The sequence below is a fragment of the Mirounga angustirostris genome, unplaced genomic scaffold (assembly GCF_029215605.1).
Source record: "Mirounga angustirostris isolate CCGP_5_RB_7025 unplaced genomic scaffold, mMirAng1.0.hap1 SCAF_14, whole genome shotgun sequence".
NCBI lineage: Eukaryota > Metazoa > Chordata > Mammalia > Carnivora > Phocidae > Mirounga > Mirounga angustirostris.
This window is the reverse complement of record NW_026991722.1, coordinates 68,397,697-68,406,927: the sequence shown is the minus strand read 5'-3', so window position 1 is coordinate 68,406,927 and position 9,231 is coordinate 68,397,697. Positions and strand designations below refer to the sequence as shown.

Here is a 9,231-nt window from a genome sequence, read left to right as displayed (position 1 = left end):
AGCGTCCCCAAGAGAAATGACACCGTGTGTCTGCAGACATGGACGCCCGCGAAGCTCAGGCAGCGCTGCTCACGATGGCTAGGCCTGCGGTCAGCTCCAGTGTCCATGAAGCGGTGAGCGGATACACGAGGCGTGGTTTACACTAAAAACAATAGAAAGGAACAAGGGATTCGTGGTGCAGAAGGGCTAGACCTCACTAGCGGGACGTTGAGGGGAAGCAGCTGGACTGACTCGGTGTGCACAGAACGTCCAGAGAAGCCGGATTACAGAGGGAAGGCGTTCTGCAGGGTTCCCAGCGCTGCGTGCGTGCGTGTGAAATGGCCTGCACTGGACGGTGCATGGTTACACGAGCCTACAAATTTACTAAAAATCACAGAACTCTACCGCGGCGACAGATGAACTCACGGCAGATTAGACCTCAAGAAGCACCTGCAGAACACACGACGGCGGGCGGGCACTCTGCTGCCCCACGAGCAGCTGCGGCCCGGGCGCCCGTGTCCAGGGCTGGGCCCGCGGCCTCGCTGGGGCTGCCTGGGCTGGGTCCCCGTCCCACCAGACCAAGCCAGCCCGGCTCAGAGCCCCGAGACAGCGAGCCCCAGCGCCCGGGGGCAGGCGGCGGAGGCCACCCCACGCCACCCCCCACTTCTGCCTCAGAGGCCACCTGCGCCGGGAGCCCCGCTGTGCCCTCGGGCGGGCCTCGCGGCCCGGGCGCCCAGCGGGAAGCGAGGGACACGCAGGGGCTGTGCGCGTGTGCACGCGTCTCCGGCCGCAGCTTCTGTGCCCGCCCCGGCCTGAGGTCCTGGGAGGTTCTCAGCGCCCCAGCCCCCTCCTCTGTCTTGGGGGGGCCCGAGGTCACGCCCAGGTCCGACCTCTCCGGCACTCCAGGCAGCCTTTTCTGGAACTTACCCCGTGCGTTAAGTCAAGGCCCGAGCCGCCTTCTGTGGTTTAGGAGCGCGCCTCCTCCCCTGCAGTGGCCCCAGTCCGAGGGGGAGACGGAGGCCGCCAGGCTGTCCGCAGCCCTGAGGTCAAGGTGGAGGGTGGCCGGGCCTGCTGGCTCCAGATGCTCGGGCTGCCACGGCGGGCCCCACCAGTGGGCTCTGCCGCGGTCAGCCCTCAGCCCTGCCTCGTCCCCCCTGCACCGTGCACACGGCCCAGGCTAACGGAGGGAGCAGCGGGACGAGCCAAGCACAGGGTGGCCTGGGGGCCGCCGCCGTGTCCCCTCTGCACTGGCCGGGGGCCCAGCCCGCACCCCCCGCCACGGCCCGCTGCCGGCCTCCAGCTGCTGGGCAGCCCGGCGGGTGGGAATCCCGTCCCAGGTGAATCCTGTTGTAAGCTCGTGGGAGGGCGTGACCCGAGGTGCAGTGAAGCGAATAGACTCCTGGCAGAGGTCAGAGAGAGGACACGACCCCGGCTGACCCGCGGCGGGCCCCTCACTCTCCCGTCCTTGGGGTGGGGCTGCCCTTTCCCACGGTGGGAGCGCGTTTCCAGGCTGCACCTTGAGGGGCATGTGGTGCTGAGACCCTGTGGACGGTGCAGGGACCCCGCTGAGGCCTCCCCGTGAACCCCAAGGGGCTGGCGCGCGGGGCCAAAGCCTGCTCGTCTGCGGCCCCAGAGGAGCTGGATGGGAGCCCCCCGTTGTCACACCTGCCTGCCGCCCGCCCGTCTGGGGCCTCCTGCCTGCTTCTCGGCCTCTCCCTGCCCTCGGAGCGGGCGGGTTCCAGACTTCACCCGGGGAGCTCGTGAGGGTTCAAACTAACAAAATTCATGACTTTATCATCTCAACTACATGTAAAAAGTATAAACGAAGGAGCTAACTTACTGCACGTGTGTATCAAGATTGCGGTTTGAAGGGAGACTCGCTGTGGAAGGGGCATCGGGACAGGGATGAGCGCCGAGCTCCAGGCAGGACCTGCTCGCTCCAGGACGGAGTTCTCTTCCTTTTTTAGAATTCTCGCTTTTGAACATCACTTTCCAATATGGTTAGAATTTAAGGGTTGTGAATTTAGGAAATCCCACTTAAGAAAAATTCTGGAAGAGGATTAAGCAATGAAAGAGGATAAACAGCTCAGCGCACCGGGGGCGGGAGGACTCCCCCCCCACCAACCCCATTAATAAAGGAGAATCTGTCGAGTGGACATAAGCAGTGGAAGCCAGTGACTCTGAGATGTAACCCACGTCCCCTGAATTAGCATTTGTTGTGAGCCGCCGGAACTCAGATGGGCTCGAGACACGGGCCACAGAGGCTCGTAATAACAACACAAATAACCAAAACCTATCAACAACCCTACATCATGAACTCACATTATGATACAAAAAAAAAACGGCCACGGGTAAGAGTAATTTTCTTAGAACAATTTATTAATGGGTATGCAATAAAGTATGTCCCCAAAAATCTTTCCAGAAATGACAAGACAAAGTAAATTGGTTTTCAGTTCTCTGGCAGTTTTTTTTTTTAATGTAAACATACAATATTTGAAGAAATGATAAAAAGTAACGAGTGAACCTGTAAATATATTTTTAAAAATCTGATCTCAAACAGGTGCTTGAGGCTTACACATACAGACGTGCTATTTAATGACTGACTTAAATATTTACCCAAACAGAAATCAAAAGGCATTTCCATAACTTCAACGACAAAAGCACACATTCAGTAAGGCCTTCAGACGAAAGGAGAATGACCTGGAGACGGAGCTGGAGGAGAACGGGGGCCGGACGGACACACGGACATAAGGACACAAACACGAGCACAAAAGCCACACTAGTACAAAGCATGATCCCTCCAGTCGTGTCTCCGACGTAGGCACAGGTCAGGGAGCACACCCCACTGACAGGCCATTTCAAGATTTTTAAGAACACGTGACAGCCAGCAGGCTCTTCTCGTAATTCTGAGGACGCACAGGTGACCAGCCAGCAAACGACATGCATCCGTTCACATGTGAGTCTCGGCGAGGCCGCTGAGTGCATAAATTAGGAACGAGTGGAATTCATAATTGGATTACATACAGAACACAGTTTCCAAACTGCTCAACATCATTCACACCTACTGTGCGGAATCAAACGTCCCCATCCGTTTCCAAACCAACATCGGAACACAGGCGTGGCTTACGCAATCACGGATAGCGGTAACCAGTCTGTGACATTTTGAACATCCTTCACATTTATTTACAATTTGACTAGCTTTCTTCGAAATGCCCACTCACTAGTGAGATCCCATACATTTTACAAGTCAAAAAATAAACCATATTATTATACTAAAACACATGAATGAGCAATAAAATGTTTAACTATAGATTCCTATAAACTTTGGTAATTCACTTTTGAAGTTCAGCAGAATAGTAAGTACTTAACAAGAGCATTTAAGGACCCCGTACAACAGTTTACATTTAGAAGAATTAACGTGTGGAAATAACTGCCATGAGTTTAGAAAGTACTGACTCTTGGTCTTCTCACCATCCTAAACTCAGGCCTCATTAATGTAAACAGGGACGCACAGACCTTATTTCTAACGAACAAGCAAGAGGCCGTGTCCTTTCACAGCGCAGGATCTGATGTCTGAGTTCGGGCCGTGGAGATGAGCCCAGGAACGGGGACTGTCCTGGAGGGGTCAGGTGCACTGGAACCTCACAAATCAGTATCAACAGGCACTTGAAAGGCTTTCCAGGGCTTTGCAGCTGACGTGTGCTTTGCCAAAGGCAGACTGTAAACAACTGTGCAAAGCTGGTTCTATGAATATTACGAGTACTCTTTCAAAAGGCAATATTCAATATATAAAAATGGAGTAAATTAAGATGTTAATATATTAAACAATTTATGAACATTTAAAATTATAGATATCTTACAAAACAGCTGTGACGATAAACGTTTTTGTTGCAAACACCAAACACGAATTAAACACAGTACAAAACCGTCTCTTAATTAGCATGTTAGCTGAGAGGGGGTGGGGAAGGAAAGCTCAGACCTGAAATCTAGTAGCTTCCTAACAAAGTATTCCTAATTAAACTTCACATGTATTTTTAACACTGAAATATAAAAAAAAAAATTGAAATTTTCAATAATTCCTTATTTTAAGGCCACGGAGTTAAGTTTCACATCGTTACATTTTGGCGATGTGCTGTTCTGAGCCCAGGGACGTTGGGGGTCACTGGGCACGCCCTTCCTGCTCACAGACCCTCCCTGCACGATGCATCCCGTCGAGCTTTCCCCTCGCCTTCGCTAGGAAAAGATCAGCACCCAGCGCCATATGTCGCGGCGCCTGGGGCTCAGGCAAGGAACGGGAGGCGTGGACCTGCGGCAGCTGTGGTCTGGCTCCAAGGAGAGTGGCCCTCAGGACATCGTCGCTATGACAGCGTTGTTGCGAGGACAATTCCAAGGATCACAAGCAAAACAGTTACACAAATAACAATGAACATCACTTTCTGCAAGATAAAGAAAAACATTAATGTGCAAGGTATCAAAAGAAAGAAATCACTAATGTCATTTCTTAACAAAATCTGAGAGTTTAAAACACGAGTCTTACAGGTCACAGAAAAGGGAGGGGTGGGGAAGGAAAGCTCCACCGGCAGAGCTCTGCGTTACGCACACGTGTCTATTAAATTAAGGGGACGTAGTTAAAAGAGGTGTGACGACGACTTGCTCTGGAGGGAAAGGCACGTCCACTTGGCACCGTGTGGGTCCTTCACGAACGCTCTCTACTGATCATACTGAAACGACAAGCTGCTATCCCTCGGACGTCCCGCACATCTTCTCAAAACTTTAAATGACTCTCGCTTGCTGACATCCGACTTGCCCGTGTCTTTGCACTGAGGTGTGTGCACGTGTGCGAAAAACCATACGCCGCTGACCCGTCTTCCGCCGCATCCCAGCCAGAGGCGGGCAACGAGCACAGCTGGCTTTGTTTCTCAGCCAACAAGCATCCCTGCACAGCTGGAGCTAAACCACCTTCGGCTTAAGGCGTCTGGTCCGGCCCAGGGGACCTGCCCGGCAGAGGAGGACTAGATGAAAGGCACCGGGGCCTGCACGACCCCCCGGAGTTCTCTTTGCGGACGGCAGACTCCTCACCTGCACCACCGCAGAGCGCACGCAGGCCGCGTGCCGCAGGGCCCCGGAGAAACCCGCCGGGGGAGCCGGCACCAGCCTGCAGCGGCTCCGTCCCCACCGCGGGCCCCGACGACGCTCAGCAGCCAGGCCCTGGGGCAGCTCTGCCAGGCACAGGGTAGGGAGCGCCGCCTTCAGGCCCCCTCCGTCAGACCCACGCGCGCTCCTGGCGTGAGCACTGTGGCCCAGAGAACTCCGCTCAGCACCTTGATCTGAGGACAGCCTTTTCCTTAGGCCTGCGATACCTTCGTCCTTGCCATGGGCCACCACCCTTCAGCTCCAGTGCCGCCGCCTGGGGTCCCTGGGAGAGGCAGCCACCCTGCACGTGAGCTCTTTCCGCGCCCCGGGGGCTGGCTCTGCGGGGCCCGGCACCGCGCCCGTGTGTCCTTCCTTCCCCACTGGCTTGCGGGCGTGCTCCCCTGATTTCCATGACAGCTGGCCTCCTGCAACCCAGATGCCACAGCCGTTCTCGTCTAACACCCTGCTAACAGCTCCAACCAAACGCGTGCCCTCCTCTCAGTGGGCAGAGCGCACCCGGGGCGCCAACCCTGTTCTGAGTTACGTCAGAACATCCTGTTCTGAGTTATAAAGAACCACGGGCAGGGCACGCTCTGCCTGTCTCCTCGGACAGGAAATCAAGCGTCCCACCCAGGCTGCAGGGCTGTGGGGACTCGGATTACCTCCTGCAGTCCGGAGCCTGGCCTACCGGAGGGCTCTGCCAAACACAGCAATTACAGCAACCAGGGCCGCTGACGGAGCTAGTTACCAACCACTGCATTTGTACAAACGGAGTAATTGTTGGTGTGCACTTTGGTGTGTTTTTATTAACGAGGATTGTTCTGTGTTCTTTTTTAAAGACCTTAGGGTTGGGGCGCCTGGGTGGCTCAGTCGTTAAGCGTCTGCCTTCGGCTCAGGTCATGATCCCAGGGTCCTGGGATCGAGTCCCACATTGGGCTCCCTGCTCGGCGGGAAGCCTGCTTCTCCCTCTCCCACTCCCCCTGCTTGTGTTCCTGCTCTCGCTATCTCTCTCTCTGTCAAATAAATAAATAAAATCTTCAAAAAAAAAAATAAAAAAATAAAGACCTTAGGGTAAACCGGGCATCTGGGCCCAGCACCCACGATAAGCCCACTGCTCCCCCCAAAATCACACTGAAAAACCTGCTTGTACTCAATGGCATTACCAAACAGCATCCCTGGGTCCAATCTAAAGATTAATTTTAAAATCTTTAGTGTAACCACATTCAACCAACCATATTATGACCACCAGGAAAAACGAAGAAAATACGTGTATTTAAAGCAATTATAAAAATATTTCTAAATGCAATTACATTAGCGAAGAAAAATCACAGACACCATGTTTTCCAGCAGAGCTAACACGACAGCATCGTGAGGATCACATAAATGTCCAAATAAAAAGAGTGCTAAGCCTCCTTCCTTCTAAGGAACGACCTTCCACCAACGCAGCGGCCGGAGCCTATTCTGAAACAACTTCCCGAGTGATCGAGTGTTGCAGGGACCGCGACCACCACGCTGCGCGGGCTCAGGCCCACAGCACACGGGCCTCCTTACTCGTGTCTGTCACGCGTCTGAGCTCGCTCTCCCGGCCGCAGAGGGGGCTCCCCCGGGACCACCCGGCAGCACCCGGCCGGCGGCCCTCGGAAGGACCAGGCCGACCGGCCCGGGACGAGGGGTACAGCACACCAGCCGGCCCTCCAGCCGGAGCGCCCAGCGGGGCGGAGGCTCCCAAACACACAGGAGACCAGAGGGAAAACACAGAATGCACTGAAGGTTGGAGAAAGGTGAGCACAGTAAACAAAAATAAGACACTTTTATCACTCTCTGTTCTCCTCGGCGGGGGTGGGAAAACCACGTGCGGCCAACACAGGGCCGCCGGCAAGACGAGGGGCTTTCCCGGACAGCTCTGCCCCGACCCCAGGCCCCCAGGACCCCCGCCAGAACCCCCAGGGAGGAGATCTCACAAAGCAACCTTCACTTGTTGCCGTTACTCCCAAAGGCACACGAAAGCATTAAGGGCCTCGGGGCTCTGGCCACCCCCCGCCACCCGGAGTCCGGGCGCCTGAGGGCGGGGGGCCCCCCACAGCTGCACGCGCTGCTCTAACGGCCACGTGAGGAGGAGGCCTCCGGTGAAAGATGCCCCCCCTGCAGCCCCACCTGCAGCCTGCGAACGCCCAGGGCGCGAGGCAGCCGGGCACGGCCACCCCGGGCGACAGGCCGGCCCCGCTCCCCCGCGGGCGGGCCGCTAGGACGGTTCAGTCCGTTAAAAGTGGGTGTGCGTTGACCACTGGCTAATGGGGAAGTCAGTCCGCAGATGAGCTGTTACTTGCTGCCGGCTGGCAGGGGCACGGACGTGATCCACACCCTCACTTGCCAACTGATAAACCAGTAATTAGGGCAATTACAGCAGCCAGGGCCGCGGACACAGCTACAATTACCCACTTTTTCTGTCAAAGGAAAGCAGGCCGATTACAGGATGGTAATTTCCCACCCCATTAGAAGACATCATTCACTGAAAATAAAACAATCCACGGGAAGCTGCTTTAAAATCTAAGTCACAGGACGTCTGATTCTTGACAGCTTTTAGCTCTTAGAGACGGTGGTTTTTAGTTGAACGAAGCGAGACTGGAGATGAACGGCGCTAGAACTCAGGCGATCGGGTCCCACCAGTGAGACGGTGAGTCTGCAGGCAGCGATGTTCCCGCAGGCAGAGCTACAGGTGAGCCCCCCTCGCTGCCTGTTCCTCTGCTGTTGGCGGTGAGAGCCTCCACCCCAGAAAGCACAGCACCCCAGGCCGGCTGCCCCCCAGGGCCCAGGCAGCTGCGCAGGGACGGACGGCCGAGGTCTGAGCAGATGTGGCAGTGGGCCGTCCAGGGGCGGAGCAAGCAGCGTGAACAAGCCCTGTGATGTCAGGGCTCGGCCTTGTCACTGGACAGATGGCGACAGGGCCGGACACGGGCACCACCCCTCTCAGCAGCGGACACCGTCCGGTGAGGCCTCCTCCGCAGTGGAGGCCGCGCTTAACAGGAGGCCTGTCGTCTTTGTAAAACCAGCTTTCCAGGAAAATTCTCGCTGCACTCACGCGCTGCTTAGGGAAACAAAGGGACCGGCCCTTTGCTAATGACCCCGTCAGGGAAGCCCTCGGTGTGCCTGGAGCAGGCTGAGAACTCACGCGTGGACCTTATCACCGCACTTCGGGCCGGGGTATTTTAAAGAGCGATGACACAGACCACTGTCGTGTCTCAAAGACGACGAACACGCTCAGACGCGCCCAGGGGAAAGGAGGGCGCCGAGCTCCGCGGGCTGACGGTGGAGGCCAGACGCGCCTGTTAACGTACGGGAGGCCGCCAACAGCCGGCACGGCAGCCTCCGCGCCCAGACCGCGGCCCTCCCTCTCTTCCCGGCGCCCTGGAGCCGCCTCCTTCCGAGGCCTCCGTGCGCAGCGCGTGGAAACCCCCGGCCAGAAGGGCACCGCGAGCCCGCGCAGCCTCCGCCCGGGACGGAAAGCCGCGGCGGGCGCTCCGTGTGGGCCTTCTCCACCCCGGGCAGAAAGAAACCCAAGCAGCCGGACAAGGACACCCGTGAAATGAGGAGAGAGCTTTCTTGTGCCTGAGTCAGAACTTAATGCCGTCGTGTCGCTGTTTTCTGAGAAGAGCTTTGCTCACACGCACGCGGGGTTCAGGTAAGGACGGTACAGCCCCTTCACGAAGCTTCGACGCGGCCGCCCCACGGCAGCCGCAGTCCCGTCCCGGTGATGCGCTTCTTCCTCCAAACCAGAGACCTGGCAAGCAACCCCAGCGGAGAGCAAGGGTTCGCTGCACAGAACGTGTGACCAACGGCTTCTAGAATTCCAGTCCCCTTAGCTTTACACCCCCTCCAGATAATGGCCAAGACACAGCAGCCTCTGGAGAAACGTGGGGTCACGGAACACGAAGGGTCACAGTCACCACACTTACCTGCACACCCTTTAGCTGCTCAGCAAAACAATCACTTCAGTTTCAAAGTGAAGTAAGAACTTGAGGAATTACTTATTTCTTGGACTACCTGGTAAGGAGGGTACATCAACATACTACACTCAAAGCCAAATGAAGAGAAGAATGCACTTTAATTCTTAAAACCAAA

At 56.2% G+C, this 9,231-nt stretch overlaps 1 protein-coding gene across 9 annotated transcripts in view; it reads right to left on the bottom strand.

Moving 5' to 3' along the window:
* Positions 1-2,337: 2,337 nt before the first annotated feature.
* STX2 (syntaxin 2) overlaps positions 2,338-9,231 on the bottom strand; it is a 30,509-nt gene continuing 23,615 nt past the window's right edge. For 7 of the 9 annotated variants that reach the window (XM_045887852.3, XM_064578191.1, XM_045887851.3 and 4 more), the window contains one exon: positions 2,338-4,415. In XM_045887852.3, coding sequence (XP_045743808.1) covers positions 4,338-4,415 — 78 coding nt within the window. In that variant the 3' untranslated portion in view covers positions 2,338-4,337. The other 2 variants (XM_045887857.3, XM_064578190.1) reach the window with 2 other exon arrangements.